The 19,983-nt window shown below is 38.3% G+C and overlaps 2 protein-coding genes and 1 pseudogene across 2 annotated transcripts; all 3 read right to left on the reverse strand.

Annotated features, from left to right (window-relative positions):
- LOC107726742 (tetratricopeptide repeat protein 32-like) overlaps positions 1–1,072 on the reverse strand; it is a 6,154-nt pseudogene extending 5,082 nt beyond the window's left edge.
- Positions 1,073–2,073: 1,001 nt separating this feature from the next.
- On the reverse strand, positions 2,074–11,296 carry LOC107726747 (matrilin-3-like). Its single transcript, XM_016536434.1, has 9 exons — positions 11,067–11,296; positions 9,073–10,110; positions 7,261–7,836; positions 4,556–4,771; positions 4,193–4,345; positions 3,841–3,966; positions 2,791–2,889; positions 2,485–2,554; positions 2,074–2,381 (listed from the first exon to the last, which is right to left on the reverse strand). Exons 1-8 carry the CDS (start codon positions 11,221–11,223, stop codon positions 2,499–2,501), a joined length of 2,421 nt encoding a protein of 806 aa, XP_016391920.1. The 5' UTR covers positions 11,224–11,296; the 3' UTR covers positions 2,074–2,381; positions 2,485–2,498.
- A 991-nt stretch (positions 11,297–12,287) lies between these two features.
- laptm4a (lysosomal protein transmembrane 4 alpha) lies at positions 12,288–19,532 on the reverse strand. Its single transcript, XM_016536445.1, has 7 exons — positions 19,289–19,532; positions 15,292–15,412; positions 15,033–15,109; positions 14,016–14,138; positions 13,815–13,910; positions 13,634–13,732; positions 12,288–12,629 (listed from the first exon to the last, which is right to left on the reverse strand). Exons 1-7 carry the CDS (start codon positions 19,412–19,414, stop codon positions 12,555–12,557), a joined length of 717 nt encoding a protein of 238 aa, XP_016391931.1. The 5' UTR covers positions 19,415–19,532; the 3' UTR covers positions 12,288–12,554.
- Between the last annotated feature and the right edge of the window lie 451 nt (positions 19,533–19,983).

A 19,983-nucleotide genomic window follows, 5' to 3' on the forward strand; every position in this document is an offset into this window, starting at 1 on the left:
CATTACGTCGAGCGTAAAAGAACCGGTGAACCGGTTTTTTCAACCGGTTTATTGAATCGAACTGTCCGAAAGAACCGGTTCGCGGAAAAGAACCGAACTTCCCATCACTACTGTCTACTACTGGCGATAATAAGCTCATGCATATTAATTAGTGCGTACTGACGTTGTTTTACTTTTCCTGGAACGTCCAGTCATTGAACCTAATTAATATTCATGAGAATTAGATAGTTTGCCAAGTAGATGTTTCTATGTACTGGTGGTACGCGAGCGCACCCTTCTGAGCCGAAGCGTAATAATTAGCGCTCAAAAGCTAAATAAAATTACCAAGTACAGTTTCAAAGCGCCACATTAAATAATGATGGAATGCTGTGAAGGTAAATCCCCTGCAGCTAAATATATAACATTCTCGAAAACATTTTAGCTAGGCTACCATTAGCCTATTTGATTTTGTCATTTAGTTTTGTATCATAACATTTAGTTGAAGATTATATCAAAATACATTTTCACTTTATGTATTTATTACAACGTAAACATGTGAAATAAACAGTTGTTTGTATCGCACTCAGGTTTACCGGTACAAAACAGTAGTCTACTGTGCCAGAGCCACGCAGATGTTAAGTAGGTATATGCAGTGATTACCATATCAAAATAACTTACAGGAAATTCACCATACATAGGCCTACTGCATAAATATTGCAACTAATGTTGTATTACTTTGCTAATTCTACATAAAGCGCAAATATAGGCCAACCTGTAAGATGTCTAGCGTTTCTCCCCATGTCCTCATAATCACAAAAACAAACTGCACAGAAATTCACCTCTGGGTATGTCAATATGCACTGCCTTTCAGCATACCATTTTTTTTAATGATGGACATACCTAACCTTTTTTTTTCAACTGTGGTGATTTGCTGGGAAATTTCTCATCTCCTTGCTTACCTTGAGGTTAGGATGTGAAAATATTTACCAGACCTGTTTTTCGCCCAGTCTATGACAGAATAGATGGTTTCAGAGACAGGTGGAAGGTAAATGTGAACACTGGGAATGCTTTGAAGAGAATACAGATCATTCATGGCCACCACAGTGTGCCAGTCAAAAACAAGACAGCAGAAATATTGTAGAGCCTATTTCAAAAAGGTGAACAGTTTCAAGTGCACCAATGGCGCCTGGTGCACCGTCACCTAGATTTCAGTGAACTTGGAGACCTCGAATCGAATGATCTTTGCTCACCCTTATGACCCAAATATTGGTGTTTGCTGTGAGAATTAACATGTTACATTGAAGTCTCATGTGAGCAAAGCCTTGAACAGTCCTGATCTCCCCTCTCCTAAAGATCTCTTTCATTTCATCTCCTTGCAACCAGATGAATACTTTCTTTGTTTGCTTTAACAGGTGATTGAGAAATATCAGTTGATGTGATCTTGAAAATGTCCCAATTCCTGTAGGTTGTGAATCGATTTGAGATGGGATTTGGGATGAGAGGGATTTTGATGTTCTCTGTCTGCCTGAATTTGCGGGATGTTCAAATGTTTGTATAGCATGTGTGATTAAATAGATGAATATCCTGATCAGGGGAATTTCACAAAGCTTGTCAAGAACATGTTTTCGTGCAGTTCACCTGGCCAGTGATTATACGATTATGTTTAGTCAACGGCTAGTCTGAAGGTCTACAGTTGGTCTGTAATGGTCGAGATATTGATTCAAGCACATCTCACAGTGGTTGCAGACAGACAAGTTCTTCACATCTTACTGTTAAACCTATAGTCTGTCTAGCTGAACTACGTGAAGATGATTTCTATAGCGACGCCTGTATCGTTTCAGTACACTGTGAGCTATGAAATCAAGGCAAATATTATGAACAGAGACTTTGAGACTGTTGATTCGAAGTATTTCAAGTTTTAATATAATGAATATTACTGCTTGGTTATAAATGTCTTTATTTAACTTGATACATGAGAGTCTACATAAGATTAAACAATACAAACATGAACATTCTTTCTTTGACATGAACATAAGCAATAAAAAAATACACCTTTGATAGTGATCCTTAGTAAAATTGGTTACAATACGTGGTATAATTTAGTCTATTTAAATGGAGAGATTTCTTTTGACCATTTCTGGGGAGCAAAAGAACATCATTATAAAACATTGCAGCACTTCATGCATGATTTAATCTCTTATTAATATTAATTACTATTTGAATATGGTTAATATTCTTTTTTTTTTTTTTGTGAACGTGGTTTAAGAAACTTCATCTGAACATCAGCCACTGTGATCCAGTTTTAAAGCCATTCATGTGATCAGTGTGGCCCGTGATGAAGTTTCAGTGATGAAATCGAAGCCGTCTTGTTGTCTAGTGCTTCATATCCACTCCAGTAATTGCTGAAAGTTCACAGAACATGTTGACCCTGATGAACAGAAGTAAAAATCAAACTTTTAAATGTTTTATCATCATAAATCAATGCTTCAGAGAATCAATGCTTACCAAGAACTGCTCTGTTACATGCGTCCCAGCATGTTTTCCATTTGCTCAACCTTTCTTGTGACAGCAGCAAGTATAACGACTGTTAAGGTTAAAGGGTTTGAAATACACTGTTTCCAGAAACAAATATAAAAGGAATAAAGCTCAGCAAATGATGTTAGAATTAAGATTTTTGTGTGGATTATTCTATTAAGAGAGATGACTTGCATTGCATTCATTATGGGAAATGTAGTTCCACTAAAGGCCCCAATGTAGTTCATACATAACTGAAGAACGTTATTGACGTGTGATGTTATTTCGAAAGGATATGTTTGGCGTTGAGGTCCTGTAGGGAGGTTTGTGTCTGCCTCTGGAAAGCCAGTCGGGCCTCACACATGCAGGGGTCCTGAACGATCTCCACCTTCACCTCTTCACATCACAATCAAACAACAAACATCACAGAAATACCTCGCAAAGGGTGATGTGAATTAGGGGTAATTATAGATCAAACTATCTACCCCCCCACCCCCACCCAAGCACAAAGTGAAAGTTTCTTAGCAAATATGTAACACTTTTCAACACAGTTTATGCAATGTTGTTCTTTTCTGAATTTCTCACAACATTGTGAGAGTGTTACATATTATGAGTTTACATCGATGTTGAATCAGCGTCACCTGACTCAACATGTCAGAAATTACAAGACACTGACAGATGAAGTTTCTCTAGTGACTACAGTATATTTTAATGAATGATTTCTGTAGGATCATGACTGGAGTAATTTAGCTTTGCCATCTCAGGGATAAATGGAAAACAGGTCTTTTAAATAACTATAGTATTTCACAATATTACTGTTTGTGTGTGTTTTTTTTTTTATCAAATAAATGCAACCTTGGTGAGCATGAGAGAAAAAAAGTATATATATAATTTTTAATTTTAATTATTTCTGAATGACCATGACTGCAGTAATGACTACTGAAAATTCAGCTTTGCCATTACAGGAATACATAAACATAAATATTGTAATAATATATATATTTTTTTCTTTTAAATCAAATAATTGCATTGCTTGGTAAGCATTAAGAGATGTTCTTCAAACATTCGAAAACATTAAAATAAATTTGAAACATAATACAAGAAGACTTAATGGTTAGGCATTGCCCACTACATAATATACCATCATGTGAAAAATACTGTTTTTAGTGGTGCTCGTTTGATTTTTTTCTCTCTCCAATATTCAGTGGCTATTGGATTCATTATTTCCAATATCAACGTCTATTGGAATTATTACCCATTTTTCGTATAGGTATCATTCCTGCCCACAGCACATGAAGTGGATGGTTACAGAAAACATGTTTGAATGGTACTTCTATAAACTCTTACGTTTTTTGGAACATGTTTTCTGGTCTTCTTGCAACACAAAACCCCGGTGGCACTCACAGTGATAGGAAGCATCATCGTTGACACAAATGTGTTCACATTCATGACCCAGCACACAGTAGTCCAGACCTGCAATAAGTTAAAACTCTAGAGCCCTGAAGCTAACAAATCTCGGCAACACATGACAGAAAATACAACTAAATTATTTTATAGCTCTAATTGTTCACCGTTATGTAAAATTCTCCTTAAGAGAATATTCCACAAGACAAACATAATTCTCAGCTCGCTACAGAAACCTATCATAAAATGGTATGATAGCAATACCATTTATGAAGGTCTGAAGCAGAAAACTCACTGCCACTACCATCTCCATCAGCGTCACTGGCTTGAAAACATGATTTCTTGTCCTGCATCAAGACAAAGCCAGGAGGACACGAGCAGTAATAGGAGGAATCGCTGGAGATGCATGTGTGTTGGCAGTCGTGGCCCAACGCACAGGAATCCATACCTGAAATAAGCCATAGTGCAGACCAAAAGGTGGGGGGTTTCAGAATGTCCATTGGGACATGTTGCAAAATTAATTTAAAATTTCTTTAAAACAATATTAATAGCAATCTGATCACAAACTAAGTCTAATGCTTTGATGGAATTTAATTTGATGTTTTTAGATCACGAAATGGTATGAATGAAGTCATAGTCATTTCTGATCATAACTCACTAGCACTACCTTCACCATTTTGGTTGCCATCATTCTTTTTGTTTCGGTCACCCTTGTGTACACTGTCACCATGTCCGTAAGCGCCAGCGCCTCTAATGGAGCATGTTCGCAGGTCGTCGTTCAAGACAAAGCCTGAGCGGCATTTGCAGTGATACGAGTTGCCACTGCTCACACAAATGTGTTGACAGCTGTGTCCTATTTCACAGGCATCCATATCTGGAACAAGCCATAGGACATCTACAGTAACACTGGCAATATTGTGCAAGATAATTTCCTTAAAAACAAACATTAGGAATTTTCCATTGAAGGCTTTGGGGATTTGGAAAATGTTGTGTAAAACAGTGAAAATTTTAATTATGACCAAGCTTATTATCTGATTTGAAGCAAGAAACCAATTCAACACTATCACTTACTCATCAATGAGATTTTTGGAAGTAATTGGCGAAATAAAAACGTTGAACTCTGTACGGCAAATAATATTGTTCCCAATAATTTTTTCCTAGTTAATATATTAACTAGGAAAAATATATGTATATTTATAATTATATATATGTAATATACATTGACTTTTCACACATTTTAAGTAAAACAAGGTACTTTTAAAATAAATTTATCTTGTTTTAAGAATTTGTATATGATACTTTAATAATAAACTGAAAAATCTTTTAAGTTTTGAATTTTAAACTTAATTTCCTGACATTTTCAAGCCAACATGTAACCAATATGCGCCCTGCTCCATTTGCCCCAAAATGAAAAACTATCTGCCTGTAAAAATGTAGCTATGGTTTGTCATCTGTCTCAGACGTACAGCACACTGACACTGATGTTATTGCTATACTGTTTTGTCAATGAAACAGTACAGAACAAAAAAGTTCACAGTAATTCAACAGTGATTTTGAATGGATTGAATCAGTGGCTAGAATTCCAGAATTCAGCTGCTAGTGAGCTGGATTGTAGGACAAAAATCATTACATTGCACACATTTAGCTAAATTACAGCTCTGTTCCAAAACGGAGTGAGCTGCCTTGAAACAATGTATCTTAAAGCGCAAAGACTGTTCTGAAACATCAGCTACATAATTATGCTGCGTTCTAAAATATAATTCTGGCCAAAATCTAATGTAGCGGTGCATTCATTCTAATTAAAATCTTTAACAAATATTTGTGCTATGTGTTTCTATTCTCATGAAGTTTTGCATGCTAATTTTTATGCTCATTGGACTCTTTTTGTGTCAAGCCTCCTGTATGCTTTATGTGAAGGTCACTATCTGTGTGACATGAATAAAGTGTCCCAAATGCCTCGTTTTTTGAGTTTGCCTGATGGTTAGAATGCTGCCTATGTAGGCATTAGACAAAGAAGCTCACTATGTTTGGAACATAATTTACATCTTCATGTAACCTGTAACTTAGCACACAATAAAATAAATGATATCTCATGATACCAAGTAATACAATCAGAACAAAAAGCTGGCAAGCAATTGCTAGCTAAATAGGTTAGTTAAATAGGATTGCTGGTATTGTCGCAATATAAGCATTCTCTATTATTAAGCTTAAATTAGTCATTGTTAGAGAAAATCAAATATGTTCGTACTAAGTATGTCTTCAAAATCTAAAGTAAAGCAGTTAGCATAATCTGCTGGCTCTTACGTTTTAGGGAACATGTTTTCTGGTCTTCGTTCAAAATATAGCCCTTCCGGCACTTGCAGTAAAAGGAGGAGCCACTGCTGACACATATGTGCTCACAGTCATGTCCCATTGCACAGGCGTCCATACCTGGAACAAGCTTTCATTACTCGACTGGAGTGAGGAGGCCACTCTAGCAAGAGTAAGTTTATGGGCAAGCAACTGTCTGGATTTCTAAAAATAAATTGCTTTAGTTTTAAGAAAAACAAAAAATGCTTGTACTAAATGTCTAATGTAATAAGTCCCTTAACGATACACTGGAAGCTTTATGGGGCTTTTATTGGGTCTTATATGATAATATTACTCAAATTATGTGCCCCTAGTTTGCATAGCATTTAGCATTAAATCAGTATGTTATGGTACTAGCTGACAGCTGCACTAAGCTAATTGTTTGGACACTTTGAAGGCGTAACTAGCAAGCACTAGCACAGCACTTGATTGAGCAATTTTAATGTCCAAAAGATCGACTCTTGCCCTGAAAGAGACAAACAATTTTAATTATCCACAATCAGTCAAATATTCAAAGCTCTCAATTATCAGAGGTTTCTATGAAAAACATACTTGAAGTACACTTAGTCTTAAAACTATTGTGTGAAAAGACATTGACAATATTAAATACCGAGAGCATTCCATTCCAAGACCTTCATTCCACAAAAATCGGATGCAAAGCACATACATTAGATGATTCAAAGCATTCAGAAGAGCCAAACGTAGAAGAATGCTTCTTTGAATGATCGGTGGACTTTTTCAGCACTCACATACTGAAGAAAGATGTCCTTCAGAATGTGTTGCGATCCAATGGTTCAAACTTCTGGAAAACAAGATAATTACCTTGAAAGCTATAATTCCAAATGATCATAATGCATGTATTTAATGTCTGAAGTAAACTACAATTTTTAATTTGGTATTCAGACCCAACTGTTTTCCAGAGAATGAATCATCACCCACTTCCAAGGACTGAGATATATCTTGTAAAAAGGAAAGACATAGAGCCCCATCTCCCCTTTTTTGCATTAACCCTACCGCACAATGTCTCCCGGAACTTTGAGGTGAGCTTCTCAATGACACCGTAGGTCTCCACGTAGAACACATGGTCCTCAAGTGGATTGCTGGCCATGAGCTTCAGCGACTGCTTGTCAGCCCTGTCCACTCCGACTGCGTAAATCTCAATCCCCGAAGCTCGTGCTGCAGCCGACACCTCCTCGACTTGGTCTTGAGGACGCCCGTCAGTGACAATGATGGCAACCTTGGAGATGTTCTTCGATTTAGGTCGCGCTCCTGACTTTTCAGCGAAGGCTTCATCCATGGCTTTCTTGATGGCCATACCAGTCATGGTTCCCGCGGCGAGGGGTTCGATGCGGTTGATGGCTTGCTTTATAGAGTCCTTCTTAAGATGGTTCTTCAGCAGGAACTCAATTTTGACTGTGCTGGCATAGTTCACCACTGCGACACGTGTGGCATCGGGGCCAACGTCAAGAGTGTCCACCATGTCAGCCAGGAAGATCTTGACCTTCTCAAACTCACCTGGACGCACGCTACGTGAGCTGTCAATGATGAAGACCAGGTCCAGTGGGCGGCTCCTACATTGTGAATCTGTTGCTGAGAGTTAAGCAGAGATTGTTAAGCACTTCAAAATTGTCAATGTCAACATGATATAATGAAGACTGGCGTGTTAGTTCATGAAAGGTTTAGAAAAACAACCAGATTTAGAGTTGACGTTATATGTTTTGAATCAATGGAATGTGAGTAAAGCATATTCTTTGCATGCAAACAAAAGGATTAGTCAAATTAGATTAGTCAATTTACTAAAAACTGAGTTTGGTCACTTCTAAAACAAATCCCATTGGATTTCAGCAAAATGACATACTTTGACACACTGGAATATGGAAAATTCACTTTTTCTGATATGTAAGGTACCCTACAGCAGGAATAAGCCATGACTCAGGATAATTGGGCCCTTAATGTCATTTTGCTTTGTCCAACTTTGCAACAAAGAAACCTTAAGATCCTGCTACTGAAGGGCCACTGTCCTGCAGTTTAGGTCCAATCCAGACTAAACACACCTGAACCAACTAATCAAGGGACTTTTGAACTGTAGAACTATTGGCAGAAGTACACGGTTTTTGGTGTGTTCGCAATGCAGGAAATAGGAACGTATTTCATTCTAAGAACTCCATTTGAGGGAACTAAATTAGCTTCTACTTCAGAGTAGGGTATAAAACCGTTCTATAGGAACTATCAGTGACGTAAGTGTATGCTGATTGGCCAAATGCATACGCAACGCTGACTACCCGACATTTTTAAAAAGCCATGGAAAAATATTTACTCCATGAACATGGAAAACAGCGATAACAGCATTTAGCTACCTGTTGTCTGCAGCGCTGTGTTCTTTTCTCAGCCTCGATGATATGTAATAATACAAATTGTCATTGGAGATTTAGTCAGATTTTCATCAAACGCGTAAATTGTGTGTTTACATTCCATCTCCGTTATTACGAAACCCACAGCCCCGATCACGCATCCTCCATTCACTGGTTGTCGACGCCGTGCATAAAGACATCGCTGTCGGCCGCTTCAGAGTTCCTGCTGCCGGTGCGAATGCGAACAGGAAAACGGCCCGAGGGGCAAATTGGTTCTCTAGGAACCACCATGCTGGCTAGCTCCTAGAACTACGTGGTGTGAAAACCCCGAAGGTCTTCAGGATTACTAGAAGCTTCGAGGCATGTGTTGGAGCTCAACTATACAGGACATTGTCCCTCCAGAAGCAGGACTGGATACCCCAGCATGAACAGATGGAGGGTTAAACAAAGCAGTACAGTATACATGGAATTATACCTGTCCTCCCTGTGATGGCTACCCTGCCGTGGGTAATAATCCTGTTTGGTGCCTCTGGTAATGATTCTTGTGGCACAGTAGACATTAGTAGGAACTGTGGTGGGGTGGTCTGAAGATATGCCTCTTGTGTCAAACTGGATGTTGACAGGGACTGGGATGAGATCTTTGGGGAATAAGGGCTTAATCTATGAGTGGACACTGGGACAGGCTGAGGTGAAGCGCTTCGAGGATTTGTCTCTGGTATCAGTGTGGATACTGGCAGGGATTCTAAGTAGGAACTTTGGTCATATGGCTCTAACGGTGACTGGGGTGGGATTCTTTGAGGATATGGCCCTCTTGAATAGGTGAACTTTGGCAAGGGTTGGGATAAAGTGCTCTGAGAGTACATCTCCGGTGTAAGGGTGGATGTTGGCAGGGATTCGGGGAAGGTACTTTGAGGATATGCCTCAGGTGTCATGGTAGTGGTTGGAAGGGATTGGGGAAATGCACCTTGTGAATTTGGTTCTTGCGCCAATGTTGACAAGGATTGTGGCATAGGTTTCTGAGGCAGAGAGAGATTCAAAGATAGTGAGGTTTCCAAGGTCATTGATGGCTTTGATTGGTAAAAACCTGTCTCAGGAGCAACCGGTGGAATGGTTGGCTGGTTATTTGTTGATTGCTCCGGAAGAACCACAGATTTTTCTGGACCTATATACGAGTGTTGTGGAACAACAATGGGTTGATTTGACACCACCTTTGACACGCCTGTACTTTCCCCTGATTCTCCTGTAAGTACAACTGTTTGTTCTGGATCTTTAAATTTTCGGCAAACTATTGGTGCCCATTCACCTCTCAGCTGCATGCGTGCCTCAGTTGGATACTGGTTATTATTTGTATTATGCACCTTTGTGGTTGGTGTGTCTTTGAGCCAGTCATGAACTTTGGGTTGAGAAGGAGCTGTGGGTACTGGATAAGCTACTGGGATAAGATGGGGCAAAATCTTCCTCCTCTGTTTGTTAGGGTGATCAGGTCCATCTAACCAGTATTTACTCCTGTATACTACGGACCATCAGAAGGTTGAAGTGGAAGAGGAAATTAGCCAAACACAAAGTCAGTCAAACAAATACAACAGGCATAGTTTGCAATGCCCTAATTCCTCATTGTTAAAACATTTTACAATACATGCCACTCAGATATCACACAAATGCTTTTTTGTAGCATTCATGCACTTCAAGGAATAGTTCACAATCATTTACTTACCCTCATGTCATTTCAAACCTGTATTTATTTTTATCTTCTGCAGAACACAAAAGAAGATTTTTGAACAGCATTGGGTTCCAACAACATCGGACCCCAGGGACTTTTATCGTTTGGACAAAAGATAAATTTTTCTAAATATCTTCTTGTGTTTCACAGATGAAAAAAAATCATACAGGTCATTCAAGGCAAGGCAAGGCAAGTTTATTTATATAGCACATTTCATACACAATGGTAATTCAAAGTGCTTTACATAAAAGAAAAGAATAATCACAACAATAAAACAAGGAATTTAAAAACTTTGAAAATGATTTTAAAAAATTGATTTAAGAGGTTTAAAATGAATTTAAGAAAACGATTATACATAGAATATAGTGCAATCAGTTCGGACATCGCACAGTGCTCATTCAATAAATGCACAGCTAAACAGATGAGATTCAGATTCAGAGAAAAAGATGACAATTTTCATTTATGGGTGAACTATCCCTTCAGTACTTAAATGTGCATGTATTTTATTTCACATTTGCTATTATAAATGCACTAGACAAATTTCTAACATTGTGCATTGCACTAGAAACTTCCATTCATATTCCTGTTACAGCATGCACAAAGTCAACAAACAATTTTTGTAGTGCATCAAGGAAAATAATGAAACCATAAATGTTCCATTGCAGTTATGTAGAGTAGTTCAAGATACAATGCAAACATTAACTGAGAAATATTAGAACTAAGAAAGTGGCTTAAGATCAGGAACTTACCTGCTGGGTTCAGCGTCCGGTGTGGAAGCGCATGATTTCTTCTTTGTGCGTAACTTTGTGCTAAAATGTGGGATGGATTGTTAAAGTCATAGGATTCACAGAGATCGACCAGCAGAAGAGAGAGGCAATATACCAAACTCCCAATGAAGGACTTCATTGTTTCTCTGTTGTTCTCAAGTCTGCTTCAAGTTTGTGTGCGGTCCTCTCGTCTAACTGACACCAGTATGATTCCAACAGCGTCCTAGACTGCACATTTAAAGGGTTGACAAGAAACGTGTCAGATTTTTGTCCAATCCAAATACAGAAGGGGGAGTCCCACATCAAATCACTAGACTTTTTAGACTGACAGATGTAATAAAGCATAAGTAAGTAATACTAATGAACCAAATGTCCATTGGGGGGAAAAGTCTGATGGCAGGTATGTTGTTTTGAAGTGTTTATTGAAGTAATTAGATTACAGAACATGTACAAGAAAAGAAACAGACCACAAAATAAAATAACATGCATCCATTGATTTATACAGCACTAGCAGTTTCCTTTTTTAAACTCTATCATTGTTGTTCATGTGAGGATTCCTCTTGCATGTTAACCAGCATTACCCAGTAGTTACCATAAAAACAGATCACTGTGACGGCTGCCAACATGATGGTGTACAATGGTTCAATGGATGGAAAACACACACACACAAACTATATAAACAAGATAAAAAGTGCTTTGAGCTTTCACGTTTGAAAGGATAAAAGTCTTACGGCCACTAATAAAGTACACAATGGAAAAAATATATATTTTAACCATCACACTGGATTATCTAAACAGTTTTTTAAACTAGCAAAACAGATTTAGGTGATTCTAAATGCAAGTGCCCTGTCAAGTTGTGGGGCAATGTTGATTTTCACAATACTTCCTCTACTATGACAATCAGGAAAAAACACAGCATTGAAAAGCATGGAAAAATAAAGATCTCAAGGTGGCAAGTAAAGTGAAAGCTTTCATTGGTAAAAATTTCAAACGGCAGATTATCTGCCCCATCTCAGAATCATTTCATTAGTGATTGACTATGAACTATATAATTCTGTCATAAGCTCAATTTATTGCAGAGCCCGAGTCATGATGTCCACAAAAGAGAATGGCATTTCAAATCTCAGATACAACACTAAGTAATTAAAGGGGTCATATGATGCGATTTCATTTTTTCCTTTCTCTTTAGAGTGTTACAAGTGCCACAACCACATGATCTCTTCCCCAACACCGTGCCTCTTCAGCCGTTTTCCTATAGTTTTACAAAAATAGATCTGCAGTGATGAACTGTTACGGGAGTCATGCGAAAGAAAGAGTCATGGATAAGTCTATGCAAACATGTAAGCTGCTGATGTGATGAGTGGACGCTGGGAGTCTAAACGCCCTCCATGTGTTGGAATGAAAGGCAGGATCGAAAGGCAAAGATGGGTGTCTGCACTGGCTTTTACTGAAGAAACCAGTCAGGGGAATTCAAGCTGGCATGTAAGGAGGAGGAGGCTCCTTCGCTGGCATTGTCATGGCCATTTCATAGGTGGGAAGGATGTACTATGATAAAGAGAAGACGCCAATGAAACCAATCTAAAGTCATATTTCTGGACAAAACTACATGACACTTTCCTGTAAAAAAACGATACAGCTGGGTTCTGTTGAGGACTGGTGAAAAAAGAAACATTGCTCAAAACCTCTTTCGAAGGCAAAGAGTGCCCTCTACTGTAATAGAGTGAATGGTGTATTTTGAGGGGCTACATTTTTACTACTGAGGGAGGTTAAGATGCTCTCCTTTTCAGAATAAAAGACCACCAAAAAAGGAAACCATTGTATCTGTTCCCATCATCCACTAGTACAACAGACCAGTGTTGTTACTGTTAACAGAAAACTTAAAAAACATTTTCGCTAATTTAAATAAAGCTGAAATAAAATAGAAATATTTGATGAAAAAAGTGAATTTAAAAACAAAAAAGCTACCTTGCCAACTAACTGAAACAAGTTAAAGTACTAAATATTACTAAAACTGGAAGAAAAAAAAATTAAAGCTACATAGAAATACAAAAGCAACAATGTTGAAGGTACATAAAATTACTAAGACTTAAACTAAAATTAATACATATAAAAAAGCTAATTCAAAATATTATATAATACTATAATACAGTATATAAATAATACTAAAATAACATTTGTACAGATTATACACCTGTGCTCAAAGAGATTTTTTTTTTATTCAGAAAAATGTAAACTGATGAACAGTACACAACAAAACCAACTCCATCTCCATGTTTCAGGATATCAAAGTCAACAACAACATTGCACTAATCTAAGCACTACATCAATAATACATTTTTAATTAATACAGTCCAAGTATGACTGTATTAAGTATAAAACCTGTTAATGATGTAGTGCTTGGATTGGTACAATGTTGTTGCTGCTGTTGACGTTGTCAATTTAACTAATATACTTTCTCTAATTATAATATTATTTTTATATTTAATCTAATTACAATACTCTGATCTAATATCATCTTTTCAACTCAAAGTAACTTAGAATGGACATACCTGAGGTGGGGTCTCAAAAGCAGGATAGACGGCAATCTCTGGAGTGTTCCTGTTGTTTATGTACTTATAGCAGTTCCAAACACAGTTGATCAGGTAGGCCTGAAAAACACACACACACTAAAATAATGCGTGTCTTACAAATAAAACATATAACAGATTCAGTGTCGGTTCATATATCTACCTTAAGGACAATGAGATTGGCAAAGAAGATGAGCACAAACAGCAGGAGACAGCTGGAGTCCAGAGAGAGCAGGTTGTCTTTGTATGGGAAGTCCGGCTAAAAGAGACCAATTAAAAACATCTCTAAGCGTTTTACATTAACTTCTAATGTCAGAGGCTTGAGAGACAGACGGTCAGCAGTGGCAGTAGAGGGCAGACTGACCAGCTGGTCCAGGTAGTCCTTGATTCTGGGCAGGTACGTGAGGGAGCTGATGGCCACCAGGCAGCTCAGCGCAAAGTCAAACAGCTGATAGCAAAAGAACGGGATGAGCCAGCCATCACGATTCTGTGCGAGAGGGAAAATGTGTCATGAGGTGGGGTTTTACCCTTTCATTTTTAGACTGTTTCTCAACATTTTAATGCTGATGCAAACCTGTAAAACTCCAGGGGATAGTGAATCATCCAGTTAAGCAAATAAGAGGAGCTGTGCTGAATCAGAGAATACTTAACATGGAAAGGGAGCTATTAGCAAGGCTGTGACTCTACTGGACCAATATTTCACTGCCTATGAGGCCTAAAATTTGCAGTCAGAGGATACTCAGGGTCTAAAAGACATAGTTAAAACTCAATGTTTACTCGAGGTAAAAAGCTCAGGTATGGCAGATATGCGTTGACAACTGAAACTACTATACAACAAAAGTTCACAGATCCAACCTGTTTTTTAAAGACGACTTCAAGCAAGACTGTGAAGTACAGATGAACACAGTGGTGAAATGCATTATTCCATTCTAGAATACATGACCACGTCAAATGTTTGGGGAAAAACGGATACATTTCATTGTATTGCCTTTAAATGTCAAAGAAAGCTTACAATGTTTAACATAGTACTGCATTATATGCGATATTTGATATTGCATCTTGACAACCTTTTTAACCCTCATGCTGATTTCCGGTCAGCATTTATTTTGGGGGGGATTTTTTCCCTTGTGGTCACTTGCAGTGTTTCTAGTTAAAAATGGCCAGCCTACAAAAAATTGCTAATAAATTTCTTATGCTATAATATTGCCAATATTTAAAATATGGTGATAATATATCATAATAATGAGAAATTAACAAGGAAAAACAAATCGGGTAAAGGATTTTCAGCACAGCACAAGGATTGATGGTGCCGATTTTATTATTTTTTTCAACATAAAACAATTAACAAACAGCACAGATGTACCAATTTATAGAAACTTACAGTAATGGCCCCATACACCATCATGGCACTAATGGTGAGCATAAGGAGAGAGATGGCAAAGCCCACACAAGCATTCTCTATAGGGGTAACAGAGAATTTGTCATTTTAGAGATTATAAATAAATAAAATGTATAGTTTTTTAAAATACATAAAGTACAAAAATATATACAAACAGCACAAAAAGTATAATTATTTGGCACCGTATTAGTATTAAATATAGGTTTACAACATTTAATCATCGAAAATCTCATGAATGTACCTGACATCCTGTCTGAAGCAAAGTAGTGCTCAATAACTTCATACTGTAGGTCAACAGTAGGGACGTTCTCGGGGTGAGTTACTGCCACAGTCAACAGAATACCCATCAACAGGTTCACCACCTTTGAAGAGAGATTATATTAGTAAAAATGTACAGATGAGACAGTAGACATAATATTTAAACAGCCTAATAAAACCAAAAGTTTGATCATTCACTATGTCATGTGACTTCCTGGGCATTTTGTTATTGCACTTTTTGTTATTAAACAAAACAAAGAGATCAAGGTATTAAAACATTTGCTTCAAAATCTTTACTTAGAAAATATAATTCAAACAATAAAAAAACGTGAAAATAATCAGCTAAAAATAAAACCAGTCAATCTTAAATGGAAATATTTGGTCTTGTTTTCTGGAAACAACCAGGGCTGCGTTTCCCAAAAGCACTGTAAGCCTAAGTTGATCGTAGCTCCATTGGTTTCAATGGCTCTACGATGTACTTAAGCTTACAATGCTTTTGGGAAGCGCAGTCCAGGTCCAGAATTTACCATATAATTACAGGTGCATCTCAATAAATTAGAATGTCGTGGAAAAGTTCATTTATTTCAGTAATTCAACTCAAATTGTGAAACACGTGTATTAAATAAATTCAATGCACACAGACTGAAGTAGTTTAAGTCTTTGGTTCTTTTAATTGTGATGATTTTGGCTCACATTTAACAAAAACCCACCAATTCACTATCTCAACAAATTTGAATACTTCATAATACCAATAAAAAATAAAAAAATTTTTAGTGAATTGTTGGCCTTCTGGAAAGTATGTTCATTTACTGTACATGTACTCAATACTTGGTAGGGGCTCCTTTTACTTTAATTACTGCCTCAATTCGGCGTGGCATCGAGGTGATCAGTTTGTGGCACTGCTGAGGTGGTATGGAAGCCCAGGTTTCTTTGACAGTGGCCTTCAGCTCATCTACATTTTTTGGTCTCTTGTTTCTCATTTTCCACTTGACAATACCCCATAGATTCTCTATGGGGTTCAGGTCTGGTGAGTTTGCTGGCCAGTCAAGCACACCAACACCATGGTCATTTAACCAACATTTGGTGCTTTTGGCAGTGTGGGCAGATGCCAAATCCTGCTGGAAAATGAAATCAGCATCTTCAAAAAGCTGGTCAGCAGAAGGAAGCATGAAGTGCTCCAAAATGTCTTGGTAAACGGGTGCAGTGACGTTGGTTTTCAAAAAACACAATGGACCAACACCAGCAGATGACATTGCACCCCAAATCATCACAGACTGTGGAAACTTAACACTGGACTTCAAGCAACGTGGGCTATGAGCTTCTCCACCCTTCCTCCAGACTCTAGGACCTTGGCTTCCAAATGAAATACAAAACTTGCTCTCATCTGAAAAGAGGACTTTGGACCACTGGGCAACAGTCCAGTTCTTCTTCTCCTTAGCCCAGGTAAGACGCCTCTGACGTTGTCTGTGGTTCAGGAGTGGCTTAACAAGAGGAATACGACAACTGTAGCCAAATTCCTTGACACGTCTGTGTGTGGTGGCTCTTGATGCCTTGACCCCAGCCTCAGTCCATTCCTTGTGAAGTTCACTCAAATTCTTGAATCGATTTTGCTTGACAATCCTCATAAGGCTGCAGTTCTCTCGGTTGGTTGTGCATCTTTTTCTTCCACACTTTTTCCTTCCACTCAACTTTCTGTTAACATGCTTGGATACAGCACTCTGTGAACAGCCAGCTTCTTTGGCAATGAATGTTTGTGGCTTACCCTCCTTGTGAAGGGTGTCAATGATTGTCTTCTGGACAACTGTCAGATCAGCAGTCTTCCCCATGATTGTGTAGCCTAGTGAACCAAACTGAGAGACCATTTTGAAGGCTCAGGAAACCTTTGCAGATGTTTTGAGTTGATTAGCTGATTGGCATGTCACCATATTCTAATTAGTTGAGATAGTGAATTGGTGGGTTTTTGTTAAATGTGAACCAAAATCATCACAATTAAAAGAACCAAAGACTTAAACTACTTCAATCTGTGTGCATTGAATTTATTTAATACACAAGTTTCACAATTTGAGTTGAATTACTGAAATAAAGGAACTTTTCCACGACATTCTAATTTATTGAGATGCACCTATAAGACCGTAATTAGCTGGTTCAGCTGTGTTTAATTAGGGTTGGAGCTAAACTCTGCAGGACCGAGTTTCCTCTTGACAATACCCCATAGATTCTCTCTGGGGTTCAGGTCTGGTGAGTTTGCTGGCTAGTCAAGCACACCAACACCATGGTCATTTAACCAACTTTTGGTGCTTTTGGCAGTGTGGGCAGGTGCCAAATCCTGCTGGAAAATGAAATCAGCATCTTCAGAAAGCTGGTCAGCAGAAGGAAGCATGAAGTGCTCCAAAATTTCTTGGTAAACGGGTGCAGTGACGTTGGTTTTCAAAAAACACAATGGACCAACACCAGCAGATGACATTGCACCCCAAATCATCACAGACTGTGGAAACTTAACACTGGACTTCAAGCAACTTGGGCTATGAGCTTCTCCACCCTTCCTCCAGACTCTAGGACCTTGGTTTCCAAATGAAATACAAAACTTGCTCTCATCTGAAAAGAGGACTTTGGACCACTGGGCAACAGTCCAGTTCTTCTTCTCCTTAGCCCAGGTAAGACGCCTCTGACTTTGTCTGTGGTTCAGGAGTGGCTTAACGAGAGGAATACGACAACTGTAGCCAAATTCCTTGACACGTCTGTGTGTGGTGGCTCTTGATGCCTTGACCCCAGCCTCAGTCCATTCCTTGTGAAGTTCTCTCAAATTCTTGAATCGATTTTGCTTGACAATCCTCATAAGGCTGCGGTTCTCTCGGTTGGTTGTGCATCTTTTTCTTCTACACTTTTTCCTTCCACTCAACTTTCTGTTGACATGCTTGGATACAGCACTCTGTGGACAGCCAGCTTCTTTGGCAATGAATGTTTGTGGCTTACTCTCCTTGTGAAGGGTGTCAATGATTGTCTTCTGTACAACTGTCTTCCCCATGATTGTGTAGCCTAGTGAAGCAAACTGAGAGACCATTTTGAAGGCTCAGGAAACCTTTGCAGGTGTTTTGAGTTGATTAGCTGATTGGCATGTCACCATATTCTAATTTGTTGAGATAGTGAATTGGTGGGTTTTTGTTAAATGTGAGCCAAAATCATCACAATTAAAAGAACCAAAGACTTAAACTACTTCAGTCTGTGTGCATTGAATTTATTTAATACACGAGTATCACAATTTGAGTTGAATTACTGAAATGAACTTTTCCACGACATTCTAATTTATTGAGATGCACCTGTATTTACAATTGCATTTACCACTGACAGTTAAAAAGATGAACTGATACCGCCAGTGCCATTTTATCCAAAAGTATTTGTAAACCTTGCCAAGCCACACTTAAATATCGTTTATCAGTTGAGTTTTGTTTGTTTAAAATCTAGTTGACACCCTAATTACTATAGTTATTAATTAAAATAAAGTTACCCTGTAATATATAATAATAGCCATTTAATTCTAAACAATTTACTTTATCAAAACATACTTCGTGCAAATTGATAACGAATTGAACTTTTAACCCCATGAAAGTTTGGTGAATTCAACCTCCGGCCTCAGTTAGCAGTCTACAAATATATGATAAATAAACGCTTAGAAATAATCGCCACATCATATTATACTACTTCAATAAACATACAAGGTTATTAAAACGTGTTTAATCAACATTTAGCACGTCTAAACACGTTTGCGTGTCTTATTTGTTGATAGTTCCAATTCAAAACATTGTGTTAGCTTAGCAGTGGTTAGCATCGAGCTAACACGGCAGAGCCAGCCAAAAACATTCACACAGACGTAGTTTAAAACACAGACACGCCTCTAAACGACGGGAGGAAAGGATATTGACGTATTCAATTTATGTTTAGAACTACAAGACTATGTTTAATTAATGTTTTGCGCCTCGTACCATGTACCAGGTACCCAGGATGATGGTTCCAGTCCGCACGTGACAGCAGCCGCAGCAGCGCGCGCTGTACAGTCGGTCTCGAGACGGTTTAAAACGCATGTCGTTCTCGGTGCTTTGAAGAAACATCGAGAAAAAGTGACGAGACGAGTCTCCCCTGTCAAAAACAGCAACTACAATAGCAGCGCTCGATCTTTCGGGCAAAACTCCCCTTGATGGATGAGAAACAACGGGGGTGTGGTTAAAGCTAAATCATAGCGACTCGTTCTTTTGAGTCGGATCTTTTTAATTCATCGGTTGAACCGGCTCACAGATTTGAAGTGGTCTGAGCAATTCATTCAGGAAACATATTGAATGAATCGTTCACGAATCAATCTGAACGGTTTTTACGGATCATCAGAATGAACATAGTGAACCGAGGATTTGACTGATATTGACTGATAGGGTGAAACGTACAGTAAAATTTTATATATATATATAATTTAGAACCGACTCGTGGAAAGGAATCACTAACCCATCACTACTGAATCATACGTGGAAATGGGACGTGGTCAGAGTTTAATCACGCATTGCTGCGCTTATATATATTACTGCATTGGCGGGTTCTCAGTTTTAAGGAGAGATCGCACAGGAGGAGGATGATGATGTGCATGAGCTCACCCAGCTGTAGACAGACGCATGGAAGTTAAGGCTGGTTG

The sequence above is a fragment of the Sinocyclocheilus rhinocerous genome, unplaced genomic scaffold (genome assembly GCF_001515625.1).
Source record: "Sinocyclocheilus rhinocerous isolate Xijiao unplaced genomic scaffold, SAMN03320098_v1.1 scaffold786, whole genome shotgun sequence".
NCBI lineage: Eukaryota > Metazoa > Chordata > Actinopteri > Cypriniformes > Cyprinidae > Sinocyclocheilus > Sinocyclocheilus rhinocerous.